At 47.6% G+C, this 18,856-nt stretch overlaps 1 protein-coding gene across 1 annotated transcript in view; it reads left to right on the top strand.

Annotated features, from left to right (window-relative positions):
• Window positions 1–1,039: 1,039 nt before the first annotated feature.
• The window catches only part of LOC144610556 (adhesion G protein-coupled receptor E5-like), a 53,928-nt gene continuing 36,111 nt past the window's right edge, over window positions 1,040–18,856 (top strand). Inside the window, exon 1 of the mRNA XM_078429362.1 lies at window positions 1,040–1,045. Within this exon, the coding sequence (XP_078285488.1) occupies window positions 1,040–1,045 (6 nt within the window). The remainder of the gene's footprint in view (window positions 1,046–18,856) is intronic.

Here is an 18,856-nt window from a genome sequence, read left to right as displayed (position 1 = left end):
GGGGGAGCTGGGACGGGGAGAGGGGACGTGGAGAGGGGACGGGGAGAGGGGGCGGGGGAGAGGGGACGGGGGAGAGGGGACGGGGAGAGGGGACGGAGAGAGGGGACGGGGGAGAGGGGACGGGGGGAGCTGGGACGGGGGAGAGGGGACGGGGGAGAGGGGACGGGGGAGAGGGGACGGGGGAGAGGGGACGGGCGAGAGGGGACGGGGGAGAGGGGACGGGGAGAGGGGACGGAGAGAGGGGACGGGGGAGAGGGGACGGGGGAGAGGGGACGGAGAGAGGGGACGGGGGAGAGGGGACGGGGGAGAGGGGACGGGGGAGAGGGGACGGGGATGGGGGTCGGATGGGTTAGTGTCCAGCGGGGATGGGGGTCGGATGGGTTAGGGTCCAGCGGGTTCGCTTGGTCCAGTTAGTTTGACCTTTAACTGCTCGTTGGCAGCAGTGGCTCAGTGTGGTCTCCGGGACTGAGCGGTGAAGCAGACGACCGTGGCTGAGAGCGGCAGCAGGAGCGGCGGCGGCGCTAATTTCTGAGCGGTAGCGGCAGCTTCGGGGTGGAGCGTCGGCCATGATGGAGACCCCCGCGGTTTGTGGCGGCGGCCATGATGGAGACCCCCGCGGTTTGTAGCGGCGGCCATGATGGAGACACCCGTGGTTTGTGGCGGCGGCCATGATGGAGAGACCCGTGGTTTGTGGCGGCGGCAGTGACACTCCCCCCACGTGGGCCGCGGAACGAATCGGGCGTCTGGCGGGAAGTGGGAGCTGAACGCAAAATGGCGACCCCCCCCAACTGCGCATGTGCAGTCACCCGGCGGCCATCTTATGTAAGTGTAGGCGCTGGTCTGGCGGCCATCTTATGTAAGTGTAGGCGCAGGTCTGGCGGCCATCTTATGTAAGTGTAGGCGCTGGTCTGGCGGCCATCTTACGTGAGGACTGCCCCCCGACTGAGCATGGGCGGGATTTTATAAAACATTAAAATGTGAATAACTGAAACAACATATCTCCGATTTCAATAAAACCAGTTGCTTTACCACTAAAGTGATGACGGTGAGTAAGGTGGGCCTAACGTTGTCGCACTTTCATGCAGCGTTTTGGATGTCGTTCAATCACAAACAAACAAACAAGAGTTTAAGTATATAGATGTCTCAGATAGAACAATGACATTCTTACTTGCAGCAGCACAACATAATATATAAACATAGTGCACTGTAAACAACATAACCAATGAAAAGGACATTTCAGTATAAATATATATATATTTTAAATATAAAGTAGACATATAATGCTGGAGTAACTCAGCGGGTCAGGCAGCATCTCAGGAGAGAAGGAATGGGTGACGTTATGGGTCGAGACCCTTCTTCAGACTGATGTCAGGGGAGGGGGACAAAGATAGGATGTAGTTGGAGACAGGAAGACAGTGGGAGAACTGGGAAGGGGGAGGGGAAAGAGAGGGACAGAGGAACTGTCTGAAGTTAGAGAAGTCAATGTTCATAGCGCTGTGGTGTAAGCTGCTCAAGGGAAATATGAGGTGATGTTCCTTCAATTAGTGCTGGGCCTCATGGACACTGGAGGAGGCCCATGACAGAAAGGTCAGACTGGGAGTGGGAGGGGGAGTTGAAGTGCTGAGCCACCGGGAGATCACCTGGTCTGGCCGACCATGTCCTCAAGGTCGGCTCAGGTATTTACATGTTGAATATTCACCTAATCTGTAAGTAGTTGAACAACTGACATTGGGCTAGATACCTGTGCTGTTCTGTAACTGTGCTTGTGTGGAATCTCAACCAGCCCGCTCATAACATTTCAAGTTGCAAGGAGTAAATCAGCAAGCTGTCTTGGAGTAGCCATAGCAAAGCAATGGCCAAGAAAGCACTCCAACACCTCCTCTTCCTTAGGAGGCTTAGGAAGTTCAACATACCCCCAACAACTCTCACCAACCTTTACAGATGTGCTGTAAAAAGCATTTTATTGGGATGGCACATCATGGTTTGGGAACAGCTCCACCCATGACAGCAAGAAATTACGGAGAATTGTGGACATAGTCCAGACCATCAAACAATCCGACCTCCCTCCCACTGTCTCCATCTACACCTCCATGTTGCCTCTGCAAGGCCATCAACATAATCAAGGACGAGTCTCACCCTAGACATTCCCTCTTCTCCTCCCTCCCATCAGATATTAGTACATAAATGTGAAAACACATACCTCCAGATTCAGGGTCAGTTTATTCCCAGCTGTAGAAGACAACTGAACCATCCTATCACCAACTGGACACCAACTGAGCTGCCATCTAGCTCATTGGAGATGTTGAGATGACCTTTAATCGGCCTTGACTGGACTTGGTCTTGTACTACACATTATTCCCTTTATTCTGTATCTGTACACAGTGGACAGCTTGATTGTAATCATATATAGTCTTTGTGCTGATTGGTTGGCACGCACCAAAAAGCTTTTCACTGTACCTCAGTACACCTGACAATAAACTAAACTCAAACTAAACTGCTTGCATAAGTCACTGAGAGCTATCATTTAGGTATAGTAGGTAAGCAGTTATGAAGGCTAATGTCTGTTGGCTTTTATTGCATGTGCAATTAAGTAACAGAATAGAAAGAGCATCGGTACATGGATAGCAAAGGTTGGGAGGAATATGGGCCAAAGGTGGGCAAATAGGACTAGCTTAGATGGGTCACCTTGGCCGACATGGACGAGTTGAGCTGAAGGGCCTGTTCTGTGCTGTGCAACTCTATCAATAGAAGACGCGCCCTGCCCCAAACCATCGCCTGTCCATCCCCCTACAGATGCTGCGATGACCCCTTGAGTTCCTCCAAAACAGTGTTGTGTTGAAGGTTGCAGTAACTGCACTTTCATGTGTCTCCATGAAACTCTTCTGTTCCAACAAGAACTGTTGCCCTGTTTGTGTTGGATGGGGTAAACTGTCTGGAACTGTTTCTTCTCAGCTGTTATCAAGAAACTAAAACCTAAAACAGTTGGAACAACTGGAGAGCGATCCTGAGATACCATCTGGCTCATTGAAGACCCTCGGGTTATCATTAATCGGATTTTATCAAGCACTAAACATTATTTCCTTTATCATGTATCTGTACATGTGACAATAAACTAAACTCTACCCACCAGGGGGCAGTATAGTCCATCAGCTGGAGGCTCAGATGGCCAAGCTCACTTGTGCTTTGAGAGCTGCCACCATGTCCCTCAGACAACTTGCAGTACAGAAGCAATAACACCTCACTGGGAGCATTGCAGATACAAGTCTGGTTCAGTGTAGAACAAAATAACAAGAGTCCACTAACCATCAACCACTAATACAAAATTAATCCCTTTTATTTTAATTCTCCCCATATTCTGACCACCTCTCCACAGATTCCATCATTCACCAAACATTCAGGGTGATATACAGTCGGCCATTAACTTACAAACACATATCTTTGGGATGTGGGAAGAAATCAGAGCATCCAGTTTGGGTTTTGTGAAGTCTTTACTCTAGTGCAGCAAAATGGTGTGTTTGGTAGAGTTGCTGTGTCACAATGCCAGAGAGCAAGGTTTGACCCTTACATCAAGCACTGCCTGTGTGTAGTTTGCATGTTCTCCATATTACCACGTAGGCTCCCTTCATTATCCCAATGACCTGCAGGTTTGCGATAATTGGTCTCTGTAAATTAACCCTTAATGTGTAAGGTGTGAATGTGAAAGTGCGCTAACATAGAACCAGTGTGAACAGATGATTAGTGTGGACTCGGTGGGCCAAAGGGCCTGTTTCCATGCTGTATCTTACAATCAACAATCACTTACTCCAGATCTCACAGTCTTGGTCCAAACAGAAATCCAGCAGCTCAATTCCAGAGTGACTTTCTTAAATCTGATCTCCTCACCTATTTATTTACTTACTTTGTTTTTTTTTAAAGGTGCAGGAGGAGGCCATTTGGCCCTTCGAGCCATTCATTGTGATCATGTCTGATCATCCACAATCAGTAACCCATGCATGCCTTCTCCCCGTACCCCTTGATTCCGCTAGCCCCATGAGCTCTATCTAACTCTCTTTTAAATTCATCCAGTGAATTGGCCTCCACTGCCTTCTGTGGCAGAGAATTCCACAAATTCGCAACTCTCTGGGTGAAAAAGTTTTTTCTCACCTCAGTATTAAATGGCCTCCCCTTTATTCTTAGACTGTGGCTCCTGGTTCCAGACTCCCCCAACATTGGGAACATTTTTCCTGCATCCAGTTTGTCCAGTCCTTTTATAATTTTATTCTCTAAACTCCTAATGCTGATTTGCTTTGAGTAAAGTTTACACTATCAAATATATACTTTAGGTTCTTGAGATGTGAATAACTTCTCAACATTACATTGGGGATGAATAGACTGAGATGAAGAATAATGATGCTTCCTTCCTGTCACTAATCCAGGTTTGCTTTGGAAGAGAATTTTGTGTGTTTTCCTTCATCTGCCCAGACTTGGTTCACACTGATGTGGGTGACGTAAATCTGCCTCTCCAATAGCCCGGCACCAATTCAGTTGTTTGGACAAACCAGTCATCGAGTTATAGAGCTGAGCAATGAGCACTTCAACTCAATTCATTCATGTCGACCAAGATACTTCATCCAAGCTAGGCCCATATTTGGCCAATATCCCTTTAAATCTTTCCTATCCATGTTCCTGTCCAAGTGTTCCTGTTATTGTATCTGCCAAAACTACCTGCTCCGGCAGCTCATTTTGAGCCACCACCCTCTGGGTGATGACTAGATATAATGAAGTGCCTTCTGCTCCGATTCATATTCCCCGCAGTAACTGAATGTCTTAGTGAGGCTCATTAAAGCACCAGAGCTGTATGAGGAGGATTCTCTTTATACAGAGGGTCACCTATGTCTGACTTCTATTGCTTTTACAGAGGATGGCAAGGTCGAGGTGAGTGTAGAGACTGTGTACAAAGGATGGGGAATTTGTTTTGTGGATACAGAAGTTGTACTGCAAAGCTCATTACGGGGAGATTCAAAAACATTGTTCAAATGCACAGTTGATGGAATGGAGAGGGGAAAGCTGTTACCTGTGATTGAGGGTTGGTTAAGGATTTGTGGCACCAGAGCTGAGATTGGTCATTTGCGTGGAGATGAATGGGGGTTTGAGAACACAGTTGGTTATGTTCTCTGAGAAATTGTGCTTGTTATGGCTGTGGTTGGCCTCTAATATCCAAAAATATCCCTGTAACACCATCAAGCAAAGGGATCAGATGGAGACCAGAATTGAACAAGAGGAGGACCAGGTTATATATAGGTGGACAGCGTTTGATGCAGGAGATTGCAAATATAATTTCCATGAAGTGCAGAACAAAAACCTTATCAGCCGACATTGAGATCATGTTGGTTCTTTTGGGTAATTAGATCCTGTTTATATTTTAAATTAGTTTTTTTTAAAGGAGATCAAGGTTCAGAACAAGTACAGACTGATAGAATGTGAATACATTCTTGGCAGATGTCTATTCGGTTCATATATTAAGTTCTCAGTCATCCTTAATCCAATCCCTATTATTATTGTTTCTGCATTGAATGTGTCTTTAATTGTACCAATTATTCACAATCATAAGGTCATAAGGAATAGGAGTAGAATGAGGCCATTTGGCCCATCAAGTCTACTCCACCATTCAATCATGGTTGATCTATCTCTCCCTCCAAAACCCATTTCGCCTGCCTTCTCCCCATAACCTCTGACACCCGTACTATTCAAGATTTTTAATCAAAATCATATTTACTACCAGAGTTGGTTTTGCGTGGGGATTGCTTGATGGAGCAGTATTTATGGGACAGAGTGGAGGAAATGCTATTTTGTACCCAGCCCATGCCATACCACCCATACATGCTGATGGAACTACCCCCCATTTGGTAAAGATGGGTAAAGTCCCTGGTACCTGCATTTCCTGCCACCCTCTTGTGTCTCTGTCCAGTCAACTCTGATGTTAACGAGGTCGCAATATTACCACCATCGCAATATTAACACTGCTGCCGTAGAAATGTATGGATTGAAGGTTTTGTCCAGAGATATAAACATAAACCATGCCAGCGCAGTACAACAATGACAGGGATACCACCCTGCTCTGAGGCCAAAGCCCGGAATCAGATTTCAAAAAGATGCTGGATTCTCACAGGATGAAGTTCTGGTCAATAATTTGTGTGAGAAAGAACTGCAGATGCTGGTTTAAATCGAAGGTAGACACAAAATGCTGGAGTAACTCAGCGGGACAGGCAGCATCTCTGGAGAGAAGGAATTGGTGATGTTTTGGGTCGAGACCCTTCTTCAGATTGATGTCAGGCTGAAGAAGGGTCTGGACCCGAAACATCACCCCAGTTACTCCAGCATTTTGGGTCCACCTTCTGGTCAATTATTATCCTCAACCAAGTCTGCTCAGACAGATGATCTGCCCACTCCTGCACTGATGCCTGCTATGGACAAACTGGCTGCTGGGATTCCTGCTCTACTAAAGTGACTGGAAGAACCTTAGGATATGGTGATCTTGAATAACGCATACAGAGAGTCAAAACCCTATACATTAGGATGTTATGTTACAGTGATACAAGATGTTGGTGAGGCTGCAAATGGAGTATTCTGTTCAGTTTTGGTCACCCTGCTATAGGGAGGATGTTAAGCTGGAAAGTGCAAAGAAGTTTTACAAGGATGTTACCATGATTTGAGCTTTAGGGAGCGGTTAGGCAGGCTAGGACTTTATTCCTTGATCTGAGGGGTGATCTTGTAGAGGTGTATAAAGTCATGAAGGGAATAGATCGGGTGAACGCATACTTTTACCCAGAGTAGGGGAATGAAGAACTAGAGTTCATTATTGTTTCATGGCTTCATAGACATAGGTTTAAAGTGAGAGGGGAAAGATTTAATAGCAACATGAGGGACACTGAGAATGGTGTGTCTATGGAATGACCTGCCAAAAGAGGTTGTTGAAACAATTAATATAACAACATTGAAAAAATATTTGGACATCCACATGGATAGGACGAGTTTGGAGGGAAAGGGACCAAATGTAGGGAGGTGGGACGAGTGCAATCTTGGGGCATCTTGGTCGGCATGAGCAAGTTGGGCCGAAGGGCCCATTTCTCTGGCATATGACGTGATTACCTACTGTGCATGGAAACAAGCCCTTTGGCCCATCATGTACATCCGACCAAGTTTGCAGACGAGGTTATTCTCATTTGCCTGCACTTGGGCCAAACGCATTTAGTTTAGTGATACAGCATGGAAACAGGCCATTCGGCCCAACAGCCCATGCCTTTCATTGATCACCTGTTCACACATGTTCTATGTTTTACCAGTTTCTCATCCGCTCGCTACATGTTAGGGGCAATTTAAAGCAGTTAACCTACAAACCCACACATCTTTGGGATGTGGGTGGATACCAGAGCACCTGCAGGAAACGCACACAGACTATCTGGTGCTGTGAGGAAGCAGCTTTACCAGAGGCCACACTTTAACCTTAAACCCACTATAGCCAAATAGCTGTCCAAATATCTATTGGGAGTCATTGCTTCTCTAACTTCCTCTGGCAACAACTAATCTCAAAAAAGACACAAAGTGATGGAGTAACTTAGCAGTGACAAATATGCAGTGCTGTTCCTCCAGTATGTATGTGGCCCCACTCTTGTAATGGAGGAGGCCCTGGACATATTGTAGTACTGTTTTTCGTTGTGGTCACCCTGCTATTGAGAAAGATGCCATTTGCCTGGAAAAGGTGCAGAGAAGATAGTAATAGTGATACCATCGAAGGCCAAGTTGAGGAATATCAAGCCTACATTATTGGACTTGGTCAGTGTCTGACAGTTTTGTGGCTGCCAGATTGGTGAGAGTTCTAGGGGTTGCATTCACCCAGGCAAATGGAGAGGATCTGTAATCTTCCTGATCCAGAAGCATGAGGTCGAGGATAGAAATGTCGTAATGGGAAGAGGAGTTAAAATGGTTAGCAACTGGGAGATCCAGTAGCCTTGGCAGAGCGAGCGCAAGTTTGCTGAAACAATCACTGAGTCTATGGTGGTATCGCCAATGTGCAGGAGGTCACATCGGGAACAGAGGAAGTGCAAGTCAACCTGTCTCACCTGGAAGATCAGCTGGGGTCCTTGGATGGAGGTGAGGGAAGAGTCATAGGGACAGGTGTTGCAAGAAGCTGTTGAGGGAGTGGTCTTTCTGGAAGGCGAAGCGGGTGGGAATGGGAAGATGTGACTGGTGGTGGGATCACGCTGGAAGTGATGGAAATGTGGGAGAATGGTGTGTTGGAGGCTGGTGGGATGTACAGCACTTTGGTCAGCGTGGGTTGTTTTTAAATGTGCTATACAAATAAAATTGACTTGACTTGACATCCGTTCCATATGACAATTAAACACAAGTAGAAACAATTAGTTTGTACAAAACACAAAATGCTGGAGGAACTCAATGGATCAGGAAGCACCTTTGATGAGAATGGTCAGACAACATTTCGGGCTGGGTCCCTTCTTCAGACTGTGTCGTATTGGGGAGAAAGCAGGAAAGGTCAAGGTGGTCGGGAAAGGGTTAACAGAAGTGTGAACAAACAAGCACAGCTGAAGAAAAGCAGTTTCACACAAGCTGAAGCTGAGGCAGAGGGGGGAAGGGTGTAAATAGGGGAACTGGAGCTGTGACCTCTGGGGCCCAGGGAAGGGAGGAAGGGAACTGGAGCTGTGACCTCTGGGGCCCAGGGAAGGGAGGAAGGGAAAAGTCAGTAGACTTTCCACTCGTCACTTTAATTGCATCTTTCATGCATCTTGTTGTGTTTCAGGACTGTTGGCTGACCAATTCCCCCCCCCCCCGGGATAAATAAAGTTGTATCGTATCGCATCAGTTCTCAGCTTTTGTCCTGTGAACTTGGCATATCAGTCCACTTGACAAGGAGCATATTCCACATGGGTAGCTTACAACCCATCGGCATCTTCATTGAATTGCCCAATTTTAAGTAATATCTCCTTACCATCTCTCTCTGTCCTGTTCTCCCTCTCGGCTCTGTTGCGTGCCTATTTGTCCCATTATCTCTCACCCGACCACTCACTCTGCTCCTCCCCCTCCTTTCAAGACTCGTCTCCCATCCATGACTATCCCATTGCCATTTCATTCCATCTTTCACCCCGCCCGTCTCATTCCCCCCTTCAATCCTGCTCTCTTCTTATCTGACAGACTTTTTGTCTGCTTTTCATCTCTAACCTTTATCATTTGCTCCACTCATCTGCCAATCACCCCACCCCCACATATATCCACATCACCCATCCATCTTTTTCAACATTCTCCCCACTACTCCGTCGGTTTGAAAGGTCCCGACCTAAAATGTCATCTGTCCAATCCCTCCACAGATGCTGCCTGACCCACTGAGTTACTCCAGCACTTTGAATTATGTATTCGACACTTTAGTAACCATGTCTGTGATGACCTGTGGGGATACTAAAGTCAATGAGCAAGACCCACAGAAGGGCCGGTCAGACCCGAGTATGTTCAGTGGACATTGTGACTGGAACTTTATGGAACTCTGGCCTTCTGGATTCAGACGCTGTTAACATCTTTACATTGGCACTTCCCACATGGGGACCATTGTAAAATCACACCACAAGCCTCTCCTAGGGAATCATTTTCTATTGACATTTTAGAAGGCACACTGGCTGGGCATGGTCTCTGCACTGAGTGTAAGCTACAGAGCCGAGATGAGTTGGAGTAACATATAACATATAACATATAACAACTACAGCATGGAAACAGGCCTGTCCGGCCCTACCAGTCCACGCCGACCATTCTCCCTGACCTAGTCTCATCTACCTGCACTCAGACCATAACCCTCCAATCCCCTCCTATCCATATACCTATCCAATTTACTCTTAAATAATAAAATCGAGCCAGCCTCCACCACTTCCACCGGAAGCCCATTCCATACAGCCACAACCCTCTGAGTAAAGAAGTTCCCCCTTATGTTACCCCTAAACCTTTGTCCCTCAATTCTGAAGCTATGTCCCCTTGTTGGAATCTTCCCCACTCTCAAAGGGAAAAGCCTACCCACGTCAACTCTGTCCGTCCCTCTCAAAATTTAAAAAACCTCTATCAAGTCCCCCCTCAACCTTCTACGCTCCAAAGAATAAAGACCCAACCTGTTCAACCTCTCTCTGTAGCCTAAGTGCTGAAACCCAGGCAACATTCTAGTAAATCTCCTCTGTACCCTCTCCATTTTGTCGACATCCTTCCTATAATTTGGCGACCAGAACTGCACACCATACTCCAGATTTGGCCTCACCAATGCCCTGTACAATTTCAACATTACATCCCAACTTCTATACTCGATGCTCTGATTTATAAAGGCAAGCATACCAAACGCCTTCTTCACCACCCTATCCACATGAGATTCCACCTTCAGGGAACAATGCACAGTTATTCCCAGATCCCTCTGTTCCACTGCATTCCTCAATTCCCTACCATTTACCCTGTACGTCCTATTTTGATTTGTCCTACCAAAATGCAGCACCTCACACTTATCAGCATTAAACTCCATCTGCCATCTTTCAGCCCACCCTTCCAAAAGGCCCAAGTCTCTCTGTAGACTTTGAAAATCTACCTCACTATCAACTACTCCACCTATCTTAGGACGATTATCAGCGCATCGTGACTCAGGCAGACAGAACCCAGTGACCATGAGAACAGACACGGGAAGAATGTTTAGTTTAGAGACACAGCGCGGAAACGGGTGCTGATTTTGTGAGAACTGGGAAATGGGTGAATTTGAAAGATCCATTCATCCTCCTTAAACAATGGAATAAAAGAAAAGTTTTGTCGAACCGCAGAGCAAAGTACTGGGAACCAGCAGAGAACAGGGCCCTCTTTACACCCCCCTCCCCCACGGTCACACTGACCATGATGCCCATCTACATTGATCTCCATTACCTGCATGGAGCCCTCTATCCCTCTACATCCCTCCTATCCAACCACTTGTCCAGACAGATTTAATTTCTCCCCTCTCACCTTAAATCAAAGCCTTTAGTTCTATATTCCACGGCTTTGTGGAAAAAGCCTGACTCAGGCATCCTCCGTGGGAGGAAATGGAGAGGCAACGTTTTGGGTCGCGACCTTTCTCGTACAACATCCTGGTTAACCTTTTCTGCACTCTCACCATTACTACTGCACCTATTGTCTATAATATACAGATGATTGCATTTGAATGATCAAATCTGCAGGCATTTTCGTGAATTGGGATCAAACTTGCTGAAGCCGTTTCCCATGGTCATAGAACATAGACCATGTCTGCACGATGCATATCCCTGTATTCCCTGATAACCATGTGCCTATCTGCAAACCTCTTAAACACCACAATTGCATCTGCCTCCAACACCAGCCCTGGCAGCAACGTCCCAGACACACAACACACTGTTAAACAACTTGCCCCGCGCATATTCTTTAAACTTCTCTATAAACTCTTGCCCACTCTCCTTAAAGCTGTGATAGACACAAATAGCTGGAGTAACTGAGCGGGACAGGCAGCAACTCCGGAGAGAAGGAATGGGTGACGTTTTGAGTGGAGACCCTTCTTCAGACTGGCTAGGGTCAGGGATAAGGGAAATGAGAGATTATAGACCATGATGTAGAGAGATAAAGAACAATGAATGAAATACGCAAAAAAACTAATGATAATAAAGGAAACAGGCCACTGTTTGTTGGGTGAAAAACGAGAAGCCGGTGCGACCTTGGTGAGGAAGGGATGGAGAGAGAGGGAATGTCAGGGTTACTAGATATCGATATTCACACCACTGGGCTGTAAGCTGCCCAAGCAAAATATGAGATGCTGTTCCTCCAATTTGTGAATGGGAAGGAGAGTTAAAGTGTTTAGCAACCGGGAGATCAGACCTTAAAGCTATGCCCTCTAGGCTTTGGCATTCCACCTTGGGGAAAAGGTTGTGATTGTCTCCCCTATCTATGCCTCTCGTTGTTTTGAACAGCTATAATGTTCATGCAGAGTCGGCAAAAGCAAGTCCCTGACTCAGTCTGAAGAGTTTCGACCCGAAACGTCACCCATTCCTTCTCTCCAGAGATGTTGTCTGGTCCGCTGAGTTACTCCACCTTTTTGTGTCTATCTTCGGCGACAGCAGCGGAACATGTGGCACGAATGGTCTTCGGGTGCAGCGCGCACCTTTACAAACTTTTCGTTTAAGAAGTTCCACCCACACACTGCCTGAGGACTGCATCATGTACCCGCTTGTCCCACGAACTATTGGGTCTACAATGGTCTTGTATTCATGAATGAGCTTTCACAGTTCAAGACGATCTCTTTCTGTCTTGCAACATTGCAGGGAGAACAGTTTCACCGTGCGCTGACCTCTACAACAGCCAGCAAGTTGTGGGCTTCTTGGAGACTCTGAGACTGGGCAGAGTTACCCTGAGACAGGGCAGAGTTACCCTGAGACGGGGCAGAGTTACTCTGAGACGGGGCAGAGTTACCCTGAGACGGGGCAGAGTTACCCTGAGACGGTGCAGAGTTACCCTGAGACGGGGCAGAGTTACCCTGCGACGGGGCAGTGTTACCCTGAGACGGGGCAGAGTTACCCTGAGACAGTGCAGAGTTACTCTGAGACGGGGCAGAGTTACCCTGAGACGGGGCAGTGTTACCCTGAGACGGGGCAGTGTTACCCTGAGACGGGGCAGTGTTACCCTGAGACGGGGCAGTGTTACCCTGAGACGGGGCAGAGTTACCCTGAGACGGGGCAGAGAGGGAGGAACAGGTACCGCGATAAACAAAGATTAAATCAAAGATAGATGTAGATAATGTGGTTGGGCAGAGAAAGAGAGTTGCAATAACAACCACGTCACGCTGGGGAGAGTCAAATAAAAATGTAAAGGAAGATCCCAATGGGAAAGGTCCCGTCCTGTTCATTCCCTCCACAGATGCTTCCCGATCTGCTGAGTTCCTCCAACACTTGTGTTTGCCAGAAGTCTAATTATCCGGTCTGAACATTATTTAAGAGGTAAGTGAAGGGATCCTTTCCTATGTGGATAAAGGAAGGAAATCGTAAATATGAGAAGACCATGAGTAATTCTTACAGAAAAAGATAGAGTTTAACTGTATCAAAATGGTGAGACGGCGGGTTACACGGAGTAATGGTTCAGAGATCAATATCACTTCACATACCCAACAGAAGGTATTCACAAAATGCTGGAGTAACTCAGCCGGTCGGGCAGCATCTCAGGAGAGAAGAGGAGGAGAACTTCTTCAAAGTGGACATACCTCGAAGAGAAATCGCAGTGGAGCAACAAGTAGTATAAGAAAATAAGATCATTACCCAACAGAAGGTAGCTGTACACGGCTCGCATCCTGCTCTCAGAAAGATCCAACTGGAACTGCTCGGTAATGATCTCATTCACACTTTTGTACGACTCACATCGTCCTGCAGAACTTCAGCAGCTGTACAGAGGCACGCCCCACTGAGGGAGGACATGAAATTCAGATCGGGCCAGTTCCTAGATCTATCAATGCACCGGGCGTGAAGCCTGGAGGAGACACATGAGGCTGTAGATGGTGGAAGAGATAGAGATAGATAGAGAGAGAGAGAGAGTGAGGAATTTGGTTGTTTTCAGCCCACGGAGGGGGAGGGGGGGAGAGAGAGAGAGAGAGAGAGGGGGAGAGAGAGAGAGAGAGGGGGAGAGGGGGGGAGGGAGAGAGAGAGAGAGAGAGAGAGAGAGAGAGAGAGAGAGAGAGAGAGAGAGAGAGACCAACCCTCAACACCATCCCTCAACCCCTCCTCTCAACATTAACCCCTAACCCCTCACCTCAACACCTCACCTCAACGCAGGGGCCTGCTGAATTCACCAGGTTTTGGTGAAATGCGTGGTAACCATTACCTGCGTGGTGAGAGACTCTGGTACCTGTTGCCACCTAACCCTCCTCCCCACTCCCACCCCCACCCCCCCATTCCACTACCCCCACCACACAAATCCTCCCTACTCCCCTACCCCCATGCCCCTCCACCACACAAATCCCCCCAACAACCACCCCCCCACGCCCCTCCACCACACAAATCCCCCCAACAACCACCCCCCCACTCCCCTACCCCCACGCCCCTCCACCACACAAATCCCCCCCCACTTCCCTCCCCCCCATCTCATAACCAAATCTTACACTGGGATTGGACCACTCAATGTGCCCTCAGGGTAGGGACATGTTCATACCATTTGCGGTCGTGACGAGGTTTGTTGGTATTTGACAAATATATTTTTATTTGTGCAGCTTTCAGATTCAGATACCTGAATGTGTCCGAGCAAGAGTAAGGTTGTTGAGACAGACAAAGTCAAATCAAAAGTCAAATTTATTTATTTGTCACATACACATACACGATGTGCAGTGAAATGAAAGTGGCAATAGACAATAGACAATAGGTGCAGGAGTAGGCCATTCAGCCCTTCGAGCCAGCACCGCCATTCAATGCGATCATGGCTGATCACTCTCAATCAGTACCCCGTTCCTGCCTTCTCCCCATACCCCCTCACTCCGCTATCCTTAAGAGCTCTATCCAGCTCTCTCTTGAAAGCATCCAACGAACTGGCCTCCACTGCCTTCTGAGGCAGAGAATTCCACACCTTCACCACTCTCTGACTGAAAAAGTTCTTCCTCATCTCCGTTCTAAATGGCCTACCCCTTATTCTTAAACTGTGGCCCCTTGTTCTGGACTCCCCCAACATTGGGAACATGTTTCCTGCCTCTAATGTGTCCAATCCCCTAATTATCTTATATGTTTCAATAAGATCCCCCCTCATCCTTCTAAATTCCAGTGTATACAAGCCCAATCGCTCCAGCCTTTCAACATACGACAGTCCCGCCATTCCGGGAATTAACCTAGTGAACCTACGCTGCACGCCCTCCATAGCAAGAATATCCTTCCTCAAATTTAGAGACCAAAACTGCACACAGTACTCCAGGTGCGGTCTCACCAGGGCCCGGTACAACTGTAGAAGGACCTCTTTGCTCCTATACTCAACTACTCTTGTTACGAAGGCCAACATTCCATTGGCTTTCTTCACTGCCTGCTGTACCTGCATGCTTCCTTTCAGTGACTGATGCACTAGGACACCCAGATCTCGTTGAACTTCCCCTCCTCCTAACTTGACACCATTCAGATAATAATCTGCCTTTCTATTCTTACTTCCAAAGTGAATAACCTCACACTTATCTACATTAAACTGCATCTGCCATGTATCCGCCCACTCACACAACCTGTCCAAGTCACCCTGCAGCCTTATTGCATCTTCCTCACAATTCACACTACCCCCCAGCTTAGTATCATCTGCAAATTTGCTAATGGTACTTTTAATCCCTTCGTCTAAGTCATTAATGTATATCGTAAATAGCTGGGGTCCCAGCACCGAACCTTGCGGTACCCCACTGGTCACTGCCTGCCATTCCGAAAGGGACCCATTTATCCCCACTCTTTGCTTTCTGTCTGTCAACCAATTTTCTATCCATGTCAGTACCCTACCCCCAATACCATGTGCCCTAATTTTGCCCACTAATCTCCTATGTGGGACCTTGTCGAAGGCTTTCTGAAAGTCGAGGTACACCACATCCACTGACTCTCCCCTGTCAATTTTCCTAGTTACATCCTCAAAAAATTCCAGTAGATTTGTCAAGCATGATTTCCCCTTCGTAAATCCATGCTGACTCGGAATGATCCCGTTACTGCTATCCAAATGCTCAGCAATTTCGTCTTTTATAATTGACTCCAGCATCTTCCCCACCACTGATGTCAGACTAACTGGTCTATAATTACCCGTTTTCTCTCTCCCTCCTTTCTTAAAAAGTGGGATAACATTTGCTATCCTCCAATCCACAGGAACTGATCCTGAATCTATAGAACATTGAAAAATGATCTCCAATGCTTCCACTATTTCTAGAGCCACCTCCTTAAGTACCCTAGGATGCAGACCATCAGGCCCTGGGGATTTATCAGCCTTCAGTCCCATCAGTCTACCCAAAACCATTTCCTGCCTAATGTGGATTTCCTTCAGTTCCTCCATCACCCTAGGTTCTCCGGCCCCTAGAACATTTGGGAGATTGTGTGTATCTTCCTCAGTGAAGACAGATCCAAAGTAACGGTTTAACTCGTCTGCCATTTCTTTGTTCCCCATAATAAATTCCCCTGCTTCTGTCTTCAAGGGACCCACATTTGCCTTGACTATTTTTTTCCTCTTCACGTACCTAAAAAAACTTTTGCTATCCTCCTTTATATTATTGGCTAGTTTACCCTCGTACCTCATCTTTTCTCCCCGTATTGCCTTTTTAGTTAACTTTTGTTGCTCTTTAAAAGAGTCCCAATCCTCTGTCTTCCCACTCTTCTTTGCCATGTTATACTTCCTCTCCTTAATTTTTATGCTGTCCTTGACTTCCCTTGTCAGCCACAGGTGTCTCTTACTCCCCTTAGAGTCTTTCCACCTCTTTGGAATAAATTGATCCTGCAACCTCTGCATTATTCCCAGGAATACCTGCCATTGCTGTTCTACCGTCTTCCCTGCTAGGGCCTCCTTCCAGTCAATTTTGGTCAGCTCCTGCCTCATGCCTCTGTAATCCCCTTTGCTATACTGTAATACCGACACTTCCGATTTTCCCTTCTGCCTTTCCATTTGCAGAGTAAATGCCTGCGGGTTGTGCACAAAAAGAATTACAGTTACAGCATATAAATAAAGTTAATAAGTTACTATTAGTGTCGACAAAAATTTAGTCTCTGGGGTTATAAAAGTTGACAGTCCTGATGGCCTGTGGGAAGAAACTCCGTCTCATCCTCTCCGTTTTCACAGCGTGACAGCGGAGGCGTTTGCCTGACCGTAGCATCTGGAACAGTCCGTTACTGGGGTGGCAGGGGTCCCTCATGATCTTGCTTGCTCTGGATCTGCACCTCCTGATGTATAGGTCCTGCAGGGGGACGAGTGTAGTTCCCATGGTGTGTTCTGCCGAACGCTCTACTCTCTGCAGGGCCATCCTGTCCTGGGCAGAGCTGTTCCCAAACCAGACTGTGATGTTGCCGGACAGGATGCTCTCTACAGCCCCAGAGTAGAAGCAATGAAGGATCCTCAGAGACACTCTGAATTTCCTCAGTTGTCTAAGGTGATAAAGGCGCTGCTTAGCCTTACCCACCAGTGCGGCAATGTGCGTTGCCCACGTCAGATCCTCTGTGATGCGGACTCCCAAGTATTTAAAACTGCTCACCCTATCCACAGTAGACCCATTTATCTCCAGTGGCGTGTACGTCCTTGGACAAAGTGCTTACCTGTGTAAATATTTCAGTCCAACTATTTGTACCAGCATCTGCAGTTATCTTCTTATACTACAATCCTTGCCCACCTGCTCACTGATTTGTTCTAGCAGCCGGTTTATTCTACCCAGATCAGCCAGAGCTTGTTAATGTCAACCCTCTGCCCAGGGGATGTCCGCCAACTCATCCAGGCCAGGCGGCGTTAACTCTTCCCGGCCAATGCTGACACCACAGAATGGACACATGTTCAGGTTTCCACACTCAGCAAACCAAACATCATTGTCCTGGTGAAAGGACTCTGTGCTAAACATCTGTCGGGTGTTGTGAGAAACCGCTGGAATCACCAGAAGCTGAACTGATCAACACCATTGCCCCTGACAACCAGACATTTAGACATCTGAGATCTGCGTATCTTCCACAGAAAGAGAGAGATAGCGGACGTCAGGAGTAGGAACTTAGAAACCAAAGCATTGGCGGTCCCTCCCCCCAACACCATCCCTCAACATCAAACCTCAACACCAACCCTCAACCCCTCCCCTCAACCCCAACCCTCAACACCAACCCTCAACACCAACCCTCAACATCAAACCTCAACACCAACCCTCAACACCAAACCTCAACACCAACCCTCAACATCAAACCTCAACACCAACCCTCAACACCAACCCTCAACACCAACCCTCAACACCAACCCTCAACATCAACCCTCAACACCATCCCTCAACATCAAACCTCAACACCAACCCTCAACACCAACCCTCAACATCAAACCTCAACACCAACCCTCAACACCAACCCTCAACACCAACCCTCAACATCATACCTCAACACCATCCCTCAACACCATCCCTCAACACCAACCCTCAACACCAACCCTCAACATCAAACCTCAACCCCTCCCCTCAACACCATCCCTCAACATCAAACCTCAACACCAACCCTTAACCCCTCCCCTCAACCCCAACCCTCAACATCAAACCTCAACACCATCCCTCAACACCAACCCTCAACACCAACCCTCAACACCAACCCTCAACACCAACCCTCAACACCAACCCTCAACCCCTCCCCTCAACCCCAACCCTCAACATCAAACCTCAACACCAACCCTCAACACCAACCCTCAACACCAACCCTCAACACCATCCCTCAACACCAACCCTCAACACCAACCCTCAACACCAACCCTCAACACCAACCCTCAACACCAACCCTCAACACTAACCCTCAACACCAACCCTCAACCCCTCCCCTCAACACCAACCCTCAACACCAAACCTCAACATCAAACCTCAACCCCTCCCCTCAACACCAACCCTCAACACCAAACCTCAACACCAAACCTCAACACCAACCCTCAACACCAACCCTCAACACCAACCCTCAACACCAACCCTCAACATCAAACCTCAACACCAACCCTCAACACCAAACCTCAACACCTCCCCTCAACACCAACCCTCAACACCATCACTCAACCCCTCCCCTCAAACCCTCCCCTCAACCCCTCCCCTCAACACCAACCCTCAACACCTCCCCTCAACACCAACCCTCAACACCTCCCCTCAACACCAACCCTC

The sequence above is a fragment of the Rhinoraja longicauda genome, chromosome 37 (genome assembly GCF_053455715.1).
Source record: "Rhinoraja longicauda isolate Sanriku21f chromosome 37, sRhiLon1.1, whole genome shotgun sequence".
Taxonomy (NCBI): Eukaryota; Metazoa; Chordata; class Chondrichthyes; order Rajiformes; family Arhynchobatidae; genus Rhinoraja; species Rhinoraja longicauda.
This window is presented reverse-complemented; position numbering and strand designations above follow the sequence as displayed.